Source organism: Vespa crabro, chromosome 1 (genome assembly GCF_910589235.1).
Source record: "Vespa crabro chromosome 1, iyVesCrab1.2, whole genome shotgun sequence".
NCBI lineage: Eukaryota > Metazoa > Arthropoda > Insecta > Hymenoptera > Vespidae > Vespa > Vespa crabro.
In genome coordinates this window covers 643,488-664,138 of record NC_060955.1, presented here as the reverse complement: position 1 = coordinate 664,138, position 20,651 = coordinate 643,488, and the positions used below count along the sequence as shown (strand labels likewise).

The window sequence follows — 20,651 nt, the reverse complement described above, 5'->3', positions numbered from 1 at the left end:
TATATAAAACATATACGTTATTAAATAGAATTTTTCATCGAGTTAAATGCAACTACTCTTGCGTGTGTGTTATACATAGAACAAGCTGCTCTCTCATGCGTGGCATAAGAACGAACATAGACGTCTAAAGACCCTTGGCTGGCTGACTCTACTCATTTCTCTTTGAGAGAGAGAGAGAGAGAGAGAGAGAGAGAGAGAGAGAACTTGAGTTAAAATTTAGGATGAGAGAGTGAGAAAATTCATGAAGTTAACCCTTGTCGCGGGGTTAACATCAGCAGGTAAAACTCGAGTGTTATTACATCGTGAATTTGCCGTAAAAAACGTAGTAAAAACTGGAGGAAAGAGATAAAGATAAAGATGAAGAAAATTGTGAGAACGCAGATAGATAAATAGATCATCGTGTCTCATCCATGTTATCGAAGATCGTTTTTCTCCTTTTCTCGATCGTATTATTAGGTTTTTATCTTTCTTTTTTCTTTTATCTTTTATCTTTTTTTTTTTTTTGTTTTTTTTGATTTGTTCAAGTTGATCGATGCCGTTGTGCACGAGCCAATTTGCTATCCTCTCGCGTTCCCGCGATGATCGTTCGCGAATGGGACCTCTCGTTGATCGGCTCGTTTCCCCTCGAAAATGATCTTTGCGAGATGATAAATAAAAGAGAGAAAGTGAGTTAATACGTCGAAGAAATGTAGTTGAAAATAATGGACGACGATAAAGACGGTCGACTTCGTGTATCGTTAGAGCGTTAACGATTAGGTGGGAGGGGAGGGAGGGAGGGAATAAAGAAGGTGGAGAGAGAGAGAGAGAGAAGATGGCTTTATATCTCTACAGTGTATGTTTATATGGAAGAGTAGTAAGTTGTTGAGAGAAGGGAGAGGGGAAAAACTCGTACGCCTCGCACATGCCAAGTTATGGCATTCGTTCTCACAAGACAATGGCATTAAAGAGATATCATGGTCTATAATTAATAAAACTTACTATGCGAATTTGCTCCTCTCCCCCTTCTTAATCATTGCATAATATGTTTGTCATCGCGTGTATTGCATAGCGAATCGACGAAAAAGAAAAAGAAAAAAAAAAAAGAAAAAGAAAACAATAACAACAATGACAATAACAATAATAAGAAAAACAAAACAAAATGAAAGAAAAGAAAAGAAAAAAAGTAATCTCTCATTTTGATCGCTATTACAATTTTATATAGTAAACGTGATCTCTCGCGATATCGTAAGAATGAACAAGGAGGTAAGATATTATAACATATGTCAAACGGGATTCACGTGTTATCTGATTTCTCATGTGATCAGGGAAAGCTTCAGGTAAAATTTCTTCGAAGAAAAAAGATCCTCTGGCATCCCCTATCTTTTAAGTTAAACGATGGATATATACTTTCGTGTGCCAAGATAATAAGGATGCGGCTCTGAACAAATACAAGTCCATGTAAGCAGGTGCAATGGGAGCGATGAAAATAAGAGAAAAAGAAAAGAGAAAAAAGAAAGAAGGAATAAAAAAAGGAAATAAGTCTTACGGGAGATGCCCGAGGCAATGCCTGCCTGCCTGGCCTGCCTGCCTGCCTGCCTGCCTGCTGCTGACTACTGACTGCAGCAGCAGTAGGAATGTGGTCGTGATGCAGATGTCGGGATAAGAGAAGTCGGCCTCTTTTTTTTTCCTTTTCTTTTCTTTTTTCTTTTGTGATCGAGAGCAAAAGAGAGAGAGAGAGAGAGAGAGAGAGAGAGACAAATGGAAGACGAAGTGCAATGCAAAGAAAACAGGACGTCTCTCTCGGGATGTCTCTCTCTCTCTCTTTCCTTTCCTCCTTTAAAACGATTAAGAAGTCCATTCGAATTGGAAGTAGTATACTTCCGTTTATTCGAGTTACCTAAACGGGCTAAACAAGCGGACAGCCGAGTGTAAGGTGACCGAGAATAAGTAAACGTAGACGTAAACGTAGAAGTAGAAGGAGAAGCTTCTCGAGCGAAAGCAGATCTCGCGTTGGGGCACGCATTTAACCATAAAGAAGAATAGAATCGAGAAAAAGGCCGCGGATTTGCAAACTTCCTATATACGCGATACTCATGAGAATACGAGCTGACGAGTTTCCGTGTGTGACGAAGCATCGAAAAGACTCCTTTCGATGAAAACATAGGGATCTTATTCCGAAGAAATATTTGTTCCTGTTTATGAACGTGAATTATAGCGTTGTAAAATCCGAACTGATGAAGATAGAATTACTTATCGCTTAAAAATAGAAACTACGGAGGAAACATTAGATCGGAGGTGGCACGTCCAAAGGAATGTTCGACTTCTCTTACTTTTTTTTTTCTTTCTCTCTTTCTTCTCTTTTTTTGGATTTTTGGTTTCTTTTTTATGTATATATATATATATATATATATATATATATATTTTTTTTTGTTCTTTTTAATTCTTTTTTTTTCTACATTGTAGTATGGGGATCTTCGTCGCGCCTCATTTAACGGGACTTTCCCATCGGCCTTCTCTTCTTCGGCCCATGCAGTCGTACCGATCATTCCAATCCCCCTTTCACGAGTTACGCCTGGTAAAAGAGAAAGAGGATAGAGAGTATTCCTTCTAATCTCTACCTCTATCTCTATCTTTCTATTTTTCCCCTTTCTCTATGTCTATAGCTCCTTATTATAGTAGAACCACAGGTTTAAGTGGAAACGGACGACGGGTGACTTTCTAAAAGCGAAGAACAATGTTCCTCCTTTCGATTAGTGTTTACCAGTCGATCGATAATGCCTGAACACGATTGCTCGTAAATATTCCAACTATTCAATTTCGATTATCGATAGTCAGACGAGACGGACGCATCGACGTCCTCCTAATCATACCTAAATAAGAAAAAAGAAAAAAAAAAAGAAATAAAGAAAGAAAGAGGGATAGAGTATGAATATCGTGACTTTCATCGTCGTGTTTCTATTAATTTTCAAAGGGTCTAGTGTAATAGGGGTGCCAATAAAGGAAGAAGAGAAAGTGGAAGAAGAAAAAGAAGAAAAAAAGAAGAAGAAAGAAAAGAAAAAGAAAGAGAGAAAGAAATAGAAAAAGCAATTCTCCTCTTTGCGTTTGCGCCGAACACGAAGAGAAACATTTTGCTTTTGTCCTTTGGCTCGGTTAAATCTTCTTCAAGAGTAAAGAACGAGAAACGTTTCCATGAGCGTATATAATAGCTTACTGCTTCAGCCATTGCGCGTGCATCCGCGCACGTGCGAGCCAGAGTTTACAGGGGAGCTTAGAGTTCATTCACACAACAGACAGAAACGTCGATCTCTTTTCGATAAATGGATGCTGAAATATTTTTGGTATTGTAAAAATTAAATGTTTATCTCGCTAGTTAAAAAAAAAAAAAAAAAATAAGATGAAACAAAGGAATTTGTTTTAAATTTAGAAAAAAAAAGAACAAATAATAATAATAATAAAAAAAATTCCAAGTAGTGCGACTTAACAATCAGCTGCTTATCGCACGCAAGGAAAAACAGAAAAGAAAAAGAAAAAAAGAAAAAAAGAAAATAGAAAATACAATAGTAAAGAGTTATTATGCACGATAAGTCATCTCTTTGGAGGAAGGAAAGTAAGTAACTCGTGTGATGTGAACAGGCGTTTCCATAACGACAATATGTACGCTATGCGCTCTGTACGATGCCATTGCCCCCGTGTATTACGTGTCCTACCACATATGTCCGTGAACATTCAGAGACTATGGGGGTTGGCTTGTGTCAGTTCTATTAGGGTGAACTGGACATTGGAAGACAGACCCTGTTCGATGGATTTTCGCACCTCATACCACTAGTGAAAGGGTATTTCAATGTCGTATTATTTACAGAAATATGCTTGTCTTTGGAAAATGGAAAAAAGAAAAAGAAAACAAACAAAATAATGAACAGTTACTTTTCAACGACATTGAATGACAAGTGTTCGAATATATTGGACCTTTTTTTCACTAATTGAAATGATATTTCAAAAGGAGAGGAAAAAAAAAAGTTTCAAACGTCATCACAAATACGTCAATGAGATAAAATCATAAACGCGATACGATCAAAGCTACGTTACATATGTATCTATAGAAAGTTTCATATATATTTGTGCAGCGAGTCTTATTATCATATATATATATATATATATATATATATTATACGTATATATAATTGCACTAGCGTGATTGTAATAGAACACTGGAAAGCAGTATAATACGATATTTACAAGGGATTAGATCGATCGAAAGAGAATGTTGCATGTAGTTGGGTGCACGAGACTCAAACATGCAAAGCTATTTGACTACTACCTTCAAGTTTACGACGATCAGATGAACCTAGACCTTATCTCCAGCCGGTCTAGTACTTCGAAATTAATGTACACCCATTATATTCTCTCTACGTAGATATTTCTATAAATATTTATATTCTCTTCTTCGAAGGATATAATATCTATTGGTTTACCTATACGCATTATAAATAAAATAATATCATTATTTATGATACGGTGGTAGAATATGAAAAAAAAAAAAAAAATTTAAACAACATTCTCACCGTTATCATCTATGCAATCATCACGTGAAACAACATCCCGTCGAATATAATTTCCATCAGGACAAATAAGATTTGTCATTAAATCTCCCGACGTATGGCGTTACTACAACATTTCACTATCCTAGATTTCCAATAATTTCATATTTACCAGAGAAAATTTCTCATAACGTATATTTTACTCACTGTAAAAAAAAAAAAAAAAAAAAAAAAAAAACCTTACTATAAAAAGTGTTCTCTAATAGTAAGACTCGTCAGTTATACGATAATATTTGGGTTTGACGTTATTTCGTAAGACACGTGCCATTAATCAACGATGAATATATTCATCGTAAGAAAAAAAAATAAATCGATATTGCGTGTTATCTCGTATATTCACAAAAAGAAAAAAAAATATTCTCACATAAAAAACGAAAAAACGAAACAAAACGAGAGAGAGAGAACGAGATAGAGAGAGAAAGAAACGAAGAATTTAACGATTTAAGTCTAATAACAATTTCCTTTAATACAACTAATTTATCCATAAAAATAATAATATTAATATAACCTACATGAGAGAGAGAGAGAGAGAGAGAGAGAGAGAGAGAGAGAAAAGAGGAGAGGACAAATCGTGTGATGAGTAAATGAGCCTACTTATTACGGTCGTGTTCAGGCAACGTTTTAAACCATGTAGCTAAGCTAAGCTACATTTACTTGAAGTGGTCAGCTAAAAAATATAAACCGTTCTTTTTCAAATGGTCGCTGGCACATGATTACATACATTTACTAATTCGACATTAATACACAGCAATATAATACTTGTTAAACGTAGTAACTATGCCATCCGTATAGAAATTCGATTTATACGAAAATATTTTCGAACATGATTACAATTCCTTTTTTTTTTTTTTTCCACAAAATCTATTTTCAAGTTGAAAATAAACAAAATCAATTCGATTCGTTTTAATGAATGTCACGAATTCCAAAGAAGAAAAAAAAAAAAAAAAAAAAGAGAGAGAGAGAAAAGAAAGAAAATGAAAAAAGAAAAAAAAAAGCATGTCGTACCATTAAACATTTAGCTATAAAAACGTGTAAAAATTTCAAAGATATATAAGATTTACTAATCTATAAATGCAACAAGTTAACCGCAGTGTTGATACCGCAATCATGTCTCGACCTTTCTTCATTCGTTAAGCCTTAAAAGAGAACGCCTTCCGCGTCGCGTGTTAGTTACAATTCTGATGTATGAGAAACAGGTTGCATCGTAGATCGTATTGTAAGGGCCATATCGAATCCTAATACGACCATATATGTATTGTAATTGCGAAATAATTTTTTATTATCTACTTCCTCCGTTCCCCTATGTGTATATATATATATATATGTGTGTGTGTGTGTGTGTGTGTGTGTGTATGTGTAAAATCTTAAAAACAACGTACGTGATACATATTTAAATTGAATACAACGTTTTTAATTTTAAATTTCTTGCAAAGTATTAAAAATAATTAATCGAATTCAAAGATATGTCATACGCCGCGATAATTTTGAATAACAAGATGTATTCTCGTCCGACGTTGGCAAAAAAAGAAAATAAATAAATAAATGGCATTCTATGAAATATTTATTAATTAAATCCTTTAATCGGATTATAATTGATTTTCATAGATTTTCTATCCCTTTGGATGAAATCCACTTTCCAATCGTGTAAAAAGATAGGTTAACGCATACCCATGCCTATACGGTATTCCGTTTGTCAAGGACATAGAGAATGCTTGCTTATATAAAATTCATTTTGTCCTAACGAAAAAGATTTTCCTTTGGACGATCTCTTGGAAATAAGATAATAATATTATTTAAAAAACATTTATTTTAATGTCTACAAAAAAAAAAAATCAAAAGAAGATTCAAATGTATCTCAACGTTCGTAAACATTCTCCCGCCTTTTTTGCCGTATCAATATAACTACATGAACGTTGAACACGTTATTCTCAATCACCTCTCAACGGATCGATGTGTATACATACATATAATATCGTTTCTTGTAAGAAAAGTCAAAACAAGAAAAAAAAAAAAAAACACATACACACACAGATACAAAAGAAAGCGTACGACATCGCCCAAAATGGAATGACGCCGTTGTTCGCATCTTGAATCACAGTACCGTAACTATTTATTTTGTTTCCGGACCAAACTACACGTACATTAGCATGAAATAATCTCCATTTCGTAATTATACATCTTTTAATTTTCCAATGATAATGTTATAACTAATATCTCTGAATAATCTCTGAATTATAAGTTAACGAACAATAAAGTGATCTTCGATAATTCTAATAAACGCTCGAGTTATGGACGTTTGTTGATATAAACAGGATGCCCAACGTATTGTTTCGTTGTATGAATTTCTTTCATCTAAATCTAACGGATTAACGAAAGTTTTTTGTACAACTTGATGTTCGATAATTTTGACGTTAAGATAAATCGTATTTTTCTAGGATAGGAAAGAAGAAGAAGAAGAAAAAAAAAAGAACATTAGCTTAGAGCAATCGACGAATGCTTTTAACATGGAGCGTTCATTTTTCGGACAATAAATTAATGAGTGGAGAGTACAATCGAAAAATAACTTATGTATATATAATAAAAGAAAAAAGAATAGTCTATACTCACGTTAAGAAAGTAGAGAGAGAAAGAGAGAGGGAATGAGAGAGAGAGAGAGAGAGAGAGAGAGAAAGATAGATAGAGAGGAAGAGAAAGAAAGAGAAAGAGAGACGTAAAAATCTACGAGGTTTGGTCCAGCTCTTTCTCGATGTGTCCTCTGCGTTCTTTCTTACACCAATCACGATAATACCACTTGTCGTATACACTATCGATACACTATCGCTATTTTCGATGATTATTCACTTAAAAATATCACGGACGTATATGATTTGCAAGCGGCATTTGTGCCGCGTTTGGTACTACACTATAACCCCGCGCGTAAATATCGTTTAATATGTCCGAAAATTCAATCCGCGTTCGGCGCCGTTCGTCGCGCATTTGTGCCAATCCGCCGACCGGCAAGCGTTCCCCTTTACGACGCGAGCCGCTATCCCTTCTACACGCTTCTTCGACCAATCAGAAGACTCGTCACGTTACCGTTATGCGCAGCCGTGAATGCGCACGCATTCTCGCGGACTTCTTCGCCGGGAATTAAAAACTTTGTCTTGTTAGGTTTAAAATTTAATGAAAATAAATATCAGAAAATATTATATACATGTAAGCGCATGTGTGTGTGTGTGTATATATATATATATATATATATATATGTATATTTAAAAAATCAATAATAAGAACTATATATTATTTGTAACATAAATTTATTTTCTTTTACATTTGTACGTAATCTTTGATGCTATATTTGAAGTATGAATATACTTTACATATAACTTCAGTATGTTTCCAAAATTTAAAGTTGCTTTCACTAAATGTAATTTTATACAATATTGCTAATTGCCACACATTATTTAATGTTATATGTTGATACTTACAATAGTTAAACATAAAACAGTACTTTTTGCAATGCTTGTGCTATTTTGCATATGTCACTATGTGCCAATTTTATCTGTTATTTCTTATAAGTTAATATTTGAATGTTAATAAATTTAATATACTTTGATAAATTACGAAAATATGATATAACTTTAAATTAAAATATGATATCGATGAAATTCATTTAAATGTATGAAAACATACAAATTTATTTTTATTTTTCTTCCATTATTGTGATTCCATCTTGCTGTGTAATATGTGGCACACGTGAAATTTTCATTGTAGTAGATTTAGAATTTGCTGATTTTGTTTTAATCTCTGATCTATCTGCGTTATTATCTTGGTCGAATGGTACTACCAGTGGCACAACAGAATCTTTTGATGATAATTGTTCTACTGGAATGTCTGAATTTTCTTCTCCATTGTTTAAACGAAGGAAAGATTTTTTATTTAATGTTTTATACGACGTCCCCTTAGAAATTACAGTTTCTTTGCGAAAAGCCGCTTCCTTTAGATCATAAATGAAATCTTTATTCACTGGTTTTACACGATTACGTATAGGACGTTGGGGTTTTAAACTACCTGATGATATTGAAGAATTAGAATCATTCCAATCTTTAGTCTCACAGTCTGTTTTATTTTCATTGCTATCATTTTTTTTATCAGAGTTTGTATCATTTGTAAAGCTTGAAGTTTCTGATTCAAGCTGTTTTGAGGAACATTCATCAGGCGTGCCAAAAATGACCTCCATAACCATTCTTTTAAGATCAGGGTCACTGTCCAGCGTTCGGGTATGATTGTTTTCACTGTTTTTACTAAAGTTCGAAGTGTTGTTGTTTTCATTGTTGATTGTAATAGAAACGCTATCATCTTTATCACTGGAGCAAGGTACTTCTTTAGTACCAGCTTTTATATTGTCAACATTCGTATTTACTACATTCTTATGATTTTTATCCACAGTCACATTCTTTGTTTTACAGCGATCTAAAGAGTTGGAAGAACTAATTGATTTAAATTCATTTACATTTTCTTCCATATTAGTTACATCAATGACAATATCTTCATTGCATGTATACTGATTCTGTGGTATTTCTACAACCATATCTGTTATAACTGTACGATTATTTTGAGCGTTATGCATTTTATTACAATGAGCAACACAATCATATTTTACAAAGCATTTAAAGTTACATAGCTTGCAACGATATCGATTCCAACCAATATGAATGGCCATATGTCTACGTAAATTCGTCATTGATGTAAATTTCCTTTTACATGGAAGGCACTGTAACTTTCGAAGATTTGCTATGGTAGCTATTTTATTTTCCATTATAGTTGTTTGATCAAGTTGATTTCTTACATCAGTAGATGAATTCAAAGTTGAGCTAATATTATTAGTTGAATTATTCGAATTTGTTCCTATAATAATATATATTATATATATAGGTATATATATATATATATATATATATATAATATTAAGTGGACCGGAAAGTAATGTCGCTTTCTTAAATTAAATTCAAACGAACAAATTTTTAACAAGTTTTTATTTTTAATTACAATCAAATATCGACATGCGCAGACACGAAATTACTTTCCGGTCCACATAATATATATTTAATAAATAATTAAATAATTTACATAAATATTCTATAGTAAGCTTAAAGTTTATACACATAAATTTATAGATACAAAAAAATATACTCACCTATAATATCATTTAATACCTTCAACTGATTATCTATCACTACTTTTCTTTTTTTACTTCCATTCTTTAGAGCAACTGTTTCAGATGTATACACAATTTCAGGATTATCCAAAGTATTATTGGACGGAGATGAATCTTTGTTCATGTTTTTATTAAGTGGTTCTTGATTTTGGGAAACATTTATTTGTGACGATACACTAACTATATCAGTACTTTCACTATCATTAGAGTGCTCATTGCCAATCATATCCCAGTCTGCATCTGTTAGGGTAGTTATGTTTTCTACACGAATAGATGTTTCATTTAATTCTGTTACTTCAGGAGAATTTTCTGCAATGACCGGGACGATAAATATGGTATTACTGTTCGTCGTTGTTTCTGGAGAACCTTTTGGAGTTTTCTTTTCTTTAATTATAGTTTCGTTATATGCAGCAATTCGCCTCTGACAATGTTGCGAATGCGAAAATAAAGCAGCTTTCCTATCAAATTTTTTGCCACATCCGCCGCATCTTTGAATCTCTGAATCGGTTTCCAAATGATTCATCCATTCCTAAAATATAATATTCCAGTAAATATAAAAATCTGAAGACTCAAATATTTTCATAAATATTTAGATAAAAAAAGCACTAGATATAAATACTAGATTATAAAATTACGTACGCGAGTTTCATTAGATCCATTTAAGTCTATAACTTCAATAGGTTTGCTAACTGCATTATCTTGCTCTGTATCATCTGCGTGTGTTATTTCCTTACGAAATGCTTTTTCTTGAATCTGTATTCTCAACTTTCGTACTTGCTCATTTGACATTCTGTGAACTGCAAAAAATATTTACACGTGCAGTTTATTAATTATTAATTTACAAGAAAAATAAAAACACTACAAATATATTATGTTTTAAATACTTTTAAAGAGATGGCGATATACACTCCATGTATTCACAAATGTACTCGGACAGCAAGGACATGGATAACATATACGATGAGATGTATGTAATGTTTTCATATGAAATGTTAAAGTCTTTTTGGTGGAAAACTTTGCATTGCCTACATATAATTGTACATATATTAATATCTGATAAATACAATTTAATTAAGCAAAAATAAAAATGATTTAATAAGTAAAAAATTTACCCACATATAGAACAAATCAAATTTGTAGTAGACAGTTGGTCAATGCCAAATTCATTGTATTCTTCATTTGCCAAAGATGGGATCAAATGATTATCTTCGTATACATCCTTTTTTTCCAAAAGTTGTCCATTGGGTCCTAATATTCCAATATTTTGATTTAGCATAGTTTGTAAGTTTACTGTCTAAAAATGGAAACAATTAGTGATAACAGTATTATAATTTAATACAAATATAAAGTCACATTAGGCATATATTTATATGAACTCTTTCTCTTATTATAGTGTGTAGAATCCACACCTGCTGTACTTCCCATATAAGCAAGAAGAAAATAAATTATTATTAATAATACAAAGTATATTTAATTATGGCTAAATTAAACCTTACCTTTGTTTCATTTAAATCATTTTGATAAACAATGGAAATTTCTGGTTTATCAATTTCATATTGTGCGTTAACTTTATTTGAATACAGGATATTAGAATTGTCATAATTCTTATTAAGTTTCATTTCTTGTAAATTATAATTATCACATAATCTTTGCTTTCTTTGAAGCATATCTATTATAGTAGTAAGATCTTTCTTCTGTTCTTCTTTATTTGCTTGACTTCTAAGAATTCTATCGTTATTACAATTTTCTTTCACTACCTCTTGTTCCGGTATATGTAAACGTATAAACGAACCTTTGGTATATGCCTATAAGTTTTATCGGATAAATTGACATTGACTTTATTAGATAAATTACTAGTAAACAGAAAGATATATCACTAATGCACTAACCTCATCATCATTGGTGAGAGTATTTTTATTTAAAGTAATATTAAATTTTTCTTTACAGTATACTCTTTTGTGAGAAATGAAATTAACAAGGCTTCTAAATAAACTACGACAAACACGGCACTCATACACAATATCGCATTCATAAGCTAAAATTGCTTTAACCTCATCACTACCGCTTTCAAGAAGTTTGCTAACTTGAGACAATCTTGAGACACTTATATCAATTGGTTTTCTTAAAGCTGATAAATCTGGTGTTATCACATTACTTGTTTCTTTTGTACCAAATTTAATTTTTCCAAATTTCGTACTATTTTTTTTATTTTTAGACTTTGCTTTCATTGACTTCATGTCCTGAAAATAAATGAAATTGAATTATTAAAATGACATCTTTACAACGATAAAAGTTAATGCTCATATTAATGGAAAAAAAAGAAAAAAAGAAAAAAAAAGAAAAAAAAAGAAAAGAAATATTTTTATTCCAATTAATGTGCTCCAGAAGTTTATAGAAAAAAGAAAAATATATTTCTAATTTTTAAATAAAGTTTGCAAACAATGATATATAATCTTATATAAATATCTATCAGTATTTGAATTTAATATATTTATTTAATATAATAAGCTACTAAGAAATATGTGATTTATATTTATTATTCCAATATGAGCTTGGAATAATATATAAATTTCTTTTAAGTATATTCTAATAAAGATAAATCCTATTATAGATAAAATTTAATGATAAATTTAATTCATACATGTTTATAATGACATATTATAATTTATAATATATTTTTACAACTTAAATGCATTAAAATTTGTTATATATTATAAATATTTAGTCAATGATATCTAAAGAATACAAAGCATATCAAAAATGCATATTGTAAATGTTATCTAATTAAAACATCACATATAATTACATTTTTATTGAATTATATTTTTGCGATTAATTATTAAGTACAAAAAAAAAAGACGAGAAAATACGATAGTCTTTCATTGATATAAGGATGAAGAAGAATAGCTAATGTGTAGTGTCTCTCCTGCATTTTACAACAAGAAAATCAATTTCCATTCAATGATTTTCGTTTTGTTTAGTCAAAGAAGAAGCATATTTACCTGTGTTGAGGATTAACAACCGGCTCCGTGCGAAAATAGCAAAGAAATTATATCTAAATGTGGTCTCACGATCTGTGGATTCGATCATCGGGTGACCTCCATTTTCAGTAGAAGTTCTTGTGTTCACCGTTTGGCAAAACTTTTACGAGCAGCACTTTAGTCATACGTACGTACAAATTCTACGAGTTTGATTATTTTTCAATGACAAAACGAATAAAACATTTTAAAGATTTTTCATTTAAATAAATAAAATAAAATGCAACATAGTAGAGCGTTTTCGTCTATAAAGGTGAGTTATTATTTATTATCAATAGATTCCAATCTAATCCCAGTAGAGTTTATAATTTTTATTTATGGAATTTATAGTAAGTTTTTTTTACATTATATGAGTATTTTAAATTACATCATGCCAGTTATATGTATGTGTGTATATACATAAATATGTATAAATATATAATTATATTAACAAAACAAATGATTAGTGCATAGTACCTCTACTGACAAATATAAAGTATATACAATGTGATAATATTAAACTTTGGAATCATGAATCATTTGCACGCACATTGCAATGGTCTGCAACTAGAATTATTCATACAACGACTACTGTTAAAACTTCTGCCATTGAAAAAGTGAAACCAACTAGTACGTTCAAATGGATATTACAAAAATTAAAATTCATTGATTTTGAAGGAGCTGTAAGTAACAATTCATTAGTAACATTAATATATTTTAATTCCTATAAATTTTATATTTCATACAGAGATTTATAACATTTATAAAATTGTAGTATATTAAAATTATGATTATTACAGAAAGATTATTTACTATTAAATGATATTTATGTGAATTGTAAATTTTACTATTCCTAGAAAATAAGAACACATGCCTATTCAGAGTATGAATATATTGTAGATAAAATTGATTATTCTACATTTTATAAAGGTATATTTATTATCTTTAATTACTAACATATGTACATACACATATATACACATATATGTATACATATATATATATATATATATATGTGTGTGTGTATATATGTAATAAATATATATAATTTTGCATAAACATCCAAGATCTTTTAACAATTGTGTATGACTAATTTGTTATTTGTTAAACAGATTTTCACATGGCTGATACATTTTTTTCATGGTTCTTAATAACAGAATTACATGTATGGATGTTGATGGTACGTCTTATGGCAGAAGGAAAATATGGTAAACTAGCTAGAAATGCCTTAGTACAAGCAATGTGGGATGATATAGAAATAAGATCAAAAATGTTAGGAGTAAGTTTATATGCACATATTCCTTTTATCAGTTATATATTTCGAAACAATAAATTCCTTCTATAAAGATTTAATCCATCAATTTTCATGTCAAAAATATTTGAATTATATAATATTAATATTTTTGCTCAATTATTATTTGACTTGTAAAATATGATTCGCAATATTTATTTTAAATTGATTATTCAAACATATTCTATTCTTAGAAAATTAATTCAAGTATCAGAAAAGAACAAAAGATAGAATTATCATACCAATTCAATGCAGCTATACTTGCTTATGATGAAGGTATAATGTCTGATGACAAAGTACTAGCACGCGCATTATGGGAAACATTTTTCAATTTAGAATGCAATAATCCAGAGGTTATAGAAAAACTATTGATTTATGTTAGAAAACAGGTAAATTTTCTATTTAAAATTCCTTCTTTTTATTTCAATTAACTGAAAATATAATGATTTATTTAATATAGTGAAAAAGTTCGATTAAATTTATTTAAAAATTATTAAGTAGTATTTGAAAATGAAGATTTTTTTATCATTTCATAATGATATTCTAATTATATAAATTAAATGACACTATCATTTATTTATTTTACAGATTAATCTCTTAGATAAAATATCATCACAAAAGATATTACGACACCCACAGATAAAATGGTTAGAACTAAAAAATATAAATATAGATAATAGTTTGTAGATATGTAAATATACAATAAAAAAAAAATTCATAGAGAGATTGTATGTAATTATATGTATAGTATTATATGAGATTTTTCAAATTAAATGATTATAAATTCACAATGTAATAGGAATAATATTTATTTTTATTATAATCAATTAAGTTTAACAAATAATATATAATAAAATTCTTCCTAATTATTACAAAATAAATGGCTCCCAATATATGTGTATATATATCATGGATTATAATTAAGATATATCATTAATCTACTTTGCAAAGATGAATAAGCATCAGCAATAAAGTACTCATAATTTAATATTATAACTCAAGTTTTAATAATTAGTGTGGTACAGTAACAATAATACTATTCATATATTGTTCTTTGCACTTTAAATCACAGCTTGTTTGCAAAGCTGGAGCAGCATGTTTGAAAAAATTCCTGAAAAAAAAAAAAAAAAAAAAAAAAAAAAAATACATTGAATATTAAAGAGATTAAAAAAAGAAAAATTATTAAATATTGATCATTGTGCTATGCTATTTTATAGACTTACTTATAATATCGATCTAAGGTATCCATATTATTTTTCATATCTACAAGCCAATTATTTAAAGAATTTAATGACAAATCTGTAAAATTATATTCATTCTTAAACGAATACGATCTGTACCATTGTGGCCATTGTGTTGGATGTTCATTTGCTGCTGTTATATTATATATCCAATTGTCAAAATCTTCAACCATCTGTGAACATGAAATAATTTACAAATATTAATATAAATTATATACTATAATTACTTTATCTTTCTAAATAGATAAACTTACGAGAGTATTATTATCAATGGTATACAGTTTATAATTTGGATTCAAATATTCGTAAGTTGTAAAGCTACCTCCATTCCATGCTATATGACTAACATTTTTTGCATCTTTATCTTTGTAAATAACACGTAATTCGTCATTATGTGTATGACCATTGAATTGAGCAACAATAATGTGAGAAAATTTGTTAATAATTTTAATATATTCCCTTTTCCATATATGTTGACAATCTTTATCACCAGGTGGAATATGACTTAAAATATGTACAAGTTCTTTATTCTTTTGAGCTTGTGTAAGTGTTTCCACTAGCCAATTTAATTGTCCACTAGGATCTTGGTGTTGATATAATAACCACCTAAAAAAATAATTTCCTGTATTAGCAAAAGAATTTTTTTCTTTTCTCTTTTTTTTTTATTACACACCAGTTATAACAGTAACAAATATTGCTATTCAGAGCTATGATTCTAAATCCTTTTCTAGGTGATAATGTATAAAATCCACCTTGTAAAATAGTAGCACGGGTAGATTCTGGTAGCCAACCAAAACTGATCCATAAATCTGCCACTAAATTATACAGCCAATATGTACTTAAATTACCATCTGTTATACTTTGAGGTGCATATCTGTAAAAAGAAATGTTTATTTTTTACATTTTTCTTTCATGACTTGTTATTAAATTTAAAATAATATCAATAATACAAATAGCTCACTGATTCATAGGATGTGATTCATGATTACCAAGTACAGGATAAACTGGTATATTCTTAAAATATTTATAAATCTCAATGTAGCTTTTATGAATATTTTCTATATTTCCTTCCATTGAAGTTTCCCAAACACTATGATCTATTATATCTCCAGTAAAGTAAATATAATTAATATTCTGAAAATAATAATTTTTTTAGCAATGATTTATATAGGATTTAAATTGTTTTCATCAGGATATACTTTCACCTAATCATACCTGATGTGTTACTTTAATATGAGCCAACATATCTACTATTGAATGCCATGGACTATCGCATTTATTATAATCTCCCCAATAACCAGCTATTTTATTACTTGAGTTTGTAATATTTTGTCCTTTGTGACAACAGGTAGGTTCATTACAGTATGAATTGCTATATGGCTCGTATTTAGGATCATAATGGATATCAGTTATTTGTATAATTTTAATTGTATCATTACTTTTTTTCATCAAAGGCATTTCTTCAATAGGTATATGATCAAGGGGAACTGTCCACTCATACTTTTTAGTATCAAAAGGGCAAGATTTAGATTCCAAAACAATTCCACAAATATCAGATGCTTTTATATTTGGTTTTGAGTCTATTATATAAAGAATTATTGGCTATAAAAAAATAAATCATCTGATATTATATTATATATATATACATATATATGAAATGTAAATATAATTACAAGTATTGATATTTATCTTGTAAAATGTAGTGCAAGACGTGCACATACCAGATTCAATTTGATGACACCAGTACAAACTCTCTCAGTTTGAAAATTGAATAATACACATAATTTAATTATCTTCTTTGCAATATCATTTTCAGACATGCCTCGTTGTCGGAATGTAATAAAAGTTTTAAGAAATGATTTGCATATAGTACAAATACCTATACTATTTAAATCAGTGAAAGTTCTCCAATTGGTAAATTGTAATTCATTTGGCAGAGACAAATGTTTAATTAATTCCTGAAATACTTCTGTCTCTTCCCCTGAGTTTACCCATTTAGTAATTTCATCCACCACTGATGTAACATTGATATCTATTATTTTTAATAAGATATTTAAAAAATGATAAATTTTTTACATATACGTAATTTTTTTACTTGTATGTATAACTAGAATTTCAATTAATATTATATCAAATAATTCTATATGGAAAATATTGAATAGCAGCAGTTGGGAGATTAATATGTATAATTAAAAAGTATACAAAAATATATTAATTCGAATTTATATTACCTTGTATATCATTATTGAAACCACTTACAAGTGAGAATATAGAAAAAATAAATAATATGGTGTTAAATCGCATATTGATCTATTTTAAACAGTTTAATTTAAGAGAGTGTTACAATTATTCGTATAAAGACAGAAATGGTTCATCAAATAATCTGGTATTAACTTATCATCCCTACCCTTTTGTAACATGATCTTATACGTGGCATATTTCACAAGTAGATATTTGATAAGTTGTTTTTTTAAATACAATCAAAAAGAGTACTTGAGTTTAATCTTTCCACTTATATTGAAATTAAATTAACATGTCGAAATAATTCGCTACAATTGCCCAATTTTACATCTAAAAATTTTTTACCAAATTTTAGATCGACATTAGTTTATTATAAATAAAAGAAAAAAAAAACATAAAACAATACAATTTTATTATTTTATTCTAAAACCTGACATATTCTATTATCATCATCAATCACAAGGTCATCGAGCATTTCCTCAAGTGTAATTTGTGGAATGTTCGGATCGATTTCATTAGTATCAATAGGAATATGTTTTTTAGAATCTCTAAAGATATTAATATTTTGTCGCATTTCAGGATCTTCCTCTAATTCATCCAAGAAATCGTTATACGCACTGAAATATCAAAAATAAGACTTAAATATAAAATATGTCCTTTTAAAAATATACTTATATATTTTTTATTTATAATAAAAATTACATACTTATTGTCTGTACTCATGCTAACAATATCATCAGCAATGTGTTTCAATTTCCATAATCTGGCTCTACGACGTGCAGCTTTATCAACTCCATAAAATTTCTTAACTAAGATGATATCAGGTATTGTATCGCTATCTAATTTATCAAAATTATCATCATTAATGTTGCTATTACCAAGGGCATATCTGGAATAAGAATACAGATTGATATTTTTGCAATATAATAATTAATTATTTGTAATTATTGGAAAAGAATTTACCCGAGTGCTGAATCTCCTGGCTTAAGTACATGACCTAAATGTGTGCGAGTATGAACTGGACTATCAACTATTCCTAGTTCTGCAGCTTTGACTAACCAGACATCGGATATAACATGCTAATGGAAAAAATATATAAATTGATAAATAAATAAATCAATAGTATATAAAAGTAATTTGATTGATGTAAAAATAAAATGAATTTTATATACCTTTGTTGAAATACTTCCTTGACCTGGAAAAATTTTCTTATGTTTATCTTTCACAGGTTCTATATCCATTACTATATACTCAATCAATTGCTTTGGATTGCAAATACTGTTAAAAGGATATCTCCAAAATATAGTAGCACTTACTTCTGCAACTGAAGATAAATACTTATTTATATCATTGTATTACTTCCATTAGACTCATATTATATTATAAATATATATATAGTAATAGAAAGTACTTTTCTATCACATACTTTGTCCAGATGAAACATCTATAAGATGTATAGAATTTGTTATTCTATGGACAAGACAAATAGAACTCAATCCTCCTAATTGATGCATTAACTTTTTTGGTAAACATACTATGCTATCTTTGGAAATTGGAACAATTTCCACACTGAAAAATTGTTATTAATAATAAATATATAAACTTATAACAATATATAAATATATAAACAATAACAATGTAAATGTACCTGTAGGTAAATTTATAATTATAAATATTGCTATGTATATCATGTGAAATTAATTTTTTGGAATGTTGATAACGACAAGGTATAACAGTTACCAAAAAATCAACCATTTTCCTAGCTGCTGCTTCGTTAGCATAGAAAAAATCTAATCCTTCTGAAATTATTATATGAATTTACATTAATATTTATATTGTTTCGTTATATCATTGGCAGAATATTTTTATTATTAATTATAAAATATAATCTATAAAATCATTAGTCATTATTTATCAATTATAAAAGGTGATTTTTCAAATTACCATGAATAGGTTTTATACCCAAAGTTTGCTCATGAGCTCTATGTTTTAAAATGAGCTGTTCTAAGTAAAAAAATGTCTTCTTATTTATACCCTTCTGTCTAATTTGTACCTAAATAAAGCGTTATTTATTTATTAGCTTATAAATAACAGTAATGCAAAACTATTGATTTTATTATATAATTATTATATAATAATTGATCTTTTGAAAGAGAATGTCTCATAATACTTACAGATGCACGCCAATAATCTTTTGCTTCCGTACGATGACAATCATCACACATTTGATGATTCACAATATATTCAACAACAAATATTTGTTGTAAAACAGTTCCTCCTATTACTTCTGCATGTACTGTTAATTTAACCTAGGAAGAGTTTGTATGTAAAAAAAGAAAAAAAAAAAAAAGAAAATTTTGTTTATAAAGCCTTCATATAAAAACTTTTAAATTGTATTAAAAATTAATAGAGAAATTACCTTTAATCTTTTTGAATGAGGTTCTGTCCAAACGAAACCAGCATCTATCAACTTTACACGATTTAATCCTTTTAATTTTTTTAAACATAATGCTAATAATTCTCTAGATTCTAAAGCTGCATGTATCCATTCCATAGGTGGCTGTAAATATCTATCCCACGATATATACATAAGTTTACATATGCTAGATATATTTACAAAAAAAAATATTTACCTTTCACATCCTTTGCAAAATAGAAGTGTTACCTGTTTAGGTATACCTTCGGTAATATCAACTTTTGTACGCAAACATGCTACACACATGTTAGCAGGGTTCGGTTCAATTTGGGCACCACATTCGCAGCACAAACTATAAAATTAATCTATTGTTAAATTATTCTTTTATTCTAAAGTAGAAAATTGGATATACTCACATTACTGTTTTACTTTGTGTTGCTGTGTCAAAATTTTCAACATATTCCATTTTGCAATATTTCTTTATATTTATGATATATAAATAGCTTGAGTGTAAAAATAGATTAGAAAATTTAGATAATTTTTATTAACCTTATTGCACCACGTGTTCAACAAGAAGTTGTAAATTCAATTCGTGGGATTTTAATGGCTCAGTTTCAAGAAAAGCTTATATGTTCTATGGTAGAGGGCTATAGTGTCACCGCAAATTTAAC

General features: G+C 29.1%; 5 protein-coding genes across 8 annotated transcripts in view; 1 reads left to right on the top strand and 4 right to left on the bottom strand.

Annotated features, from left to right (window-relative positions):
• Nucleotides 1-7,567, bottom strand: part of LOC124421629 (tetraspanin-1) — a 30,518-nt gene extending 22,951 nt beyond the window's left edge. For all 4 annotated transcript variants that reach the window (XR_006941708.1, XM_046957025.1, XM_046957049.1 and 1 more), the window contains exon 1: nucleotides 7,185-7,567. The gene's annotated coding sequence lies outside the window, so the exon portion shown is untranslated. The remainder of the gene's footprint in view (nucleotides 1-7,184) is intronic.
• Nucleotides 7,568-7,859: 292 nt separating this feature from the next.
• On the bottom strand, nucleotides 7,860-12,907 carry LOC124421623 (zinc finger protein 800). Its single transcript, XM_046957010.1, has 8 exons — nucleotides 12,777-12,907; nucleotides 11,664-12,014; nucleotides 11,271-11,579; nucleotides 10,891-11,068; nucleotides 10,659-10,799; nucleotides 10,414-10,571; nucleotides 9,754-10,303; nucleotides 7,860-9,464 (listed from the first exon to the last, which is right to left on the bottom strand). Exons 2-8 carry the CDS (start codon nucleotides 12,009-12,011, stop codon nucleotides 8,260-8,262), a joined length of 2,889 nt encoding a protein of 962 aa, XP_046812966.1. The 5' UTR covers nucleotides 12,012-12,014; nucleotides 12,777-12,907; the 3' UTR covers nucleotides 7,860-8,259.
• A 16-nt stretch (nucleotides 12,908-12,923) lies between these two features.
• Nucleotides 12,924-14,863, top strand: LOC124421639 (ubiquinol-cytochrome-c reductase complex assembly factor 1). Its single transcript, XM_046957063.1, has 6 exons — nucleotides 12,924-13,065; nucleotides 13,259-13,474; nucleotides 13,649-13,721; nucleotides 13,904-14,070; nucleotides 14,277-14,471; nucleotides 14,671-14,863. Exons 1-6 carry the CDS (start codon nucleotides 13,033-13,035, stop codon nucleotides 14,767-14,769), a joined length of 783 nt encoding a protein of 260 aa, XP_046813019.1. The 5' UTR covers nucleotides 12,924-13,032; the 3' UTR covers nucleotides 14,770-14,863.
• Nucleotides 14,864-15,051: 188 nt separating this feature from the next.
• LOC124428307 (sphingomyelin phosphodiesterase 1-like) lies at nucleotides 15,052-17,695 on the bottom strand. The gene is made up of 8 exons (XM_046972242.1): nucleotides 17,555-17,695; nucleotides 17,045-17,355; nucleotides 16,539-16,925; nucleotides 16,285-16,457; nucleotides 15,997-16,197; nucleotides 15,578-15,929; nucleotides 15,306-15,496; nucleotides 15,052-15,193 (listed from the first exon to the last, which is right to left on the bottom strand). Exons 1-8 carry the CDS (start codon nucleotides 17,625-17,627, stop codon nucleotides 15,094-15,096), a joined length of 1,788 nt encoding a protein of 595 aa, XP_046828198.1. The 5' UTR covers nucleotides 17,628-17,695; the 3' UTR covers nucleotides 15,052-15,093.
• On the bottom strand, nucleotides 17,617-20,538 carry LOC124428330 (60S ribosomal export protein NMD3). Its single transcript, XM_046972269.1, has 11 exons — nucleotides 20,397-20,538; nucleotides 20,198-20,332; nucleotides 19,984-20,134; nucleotides 19,739-19,873; nucleotides 19,509-19,617; nucleotides 19,213-19,363; nucleotides 18,991-19,133; nucleotides 18,737-18,888; nucleotides 18,528-18,643; nucleotides 18,271-18,453; nucleotides 17,617-18,181 (listed from the first exon to the last, which is right to left on the bottom strand). The coding sequence occupies exons 1-11, from the start codon at nucleotides 20,444-20,446 to the stop codon at nucleotides 17,983-17,985; spliced, it is 1,524 nt and encodes a 507-aa protein (XP_046828225.1). The 5' UTR covers nucleotides 20,447-20,538; the 3' UTR covers nucleotides 17,617-17,982.
• Nucleotides 20,539-20,651: the final 113 nt, after the last annotated feature.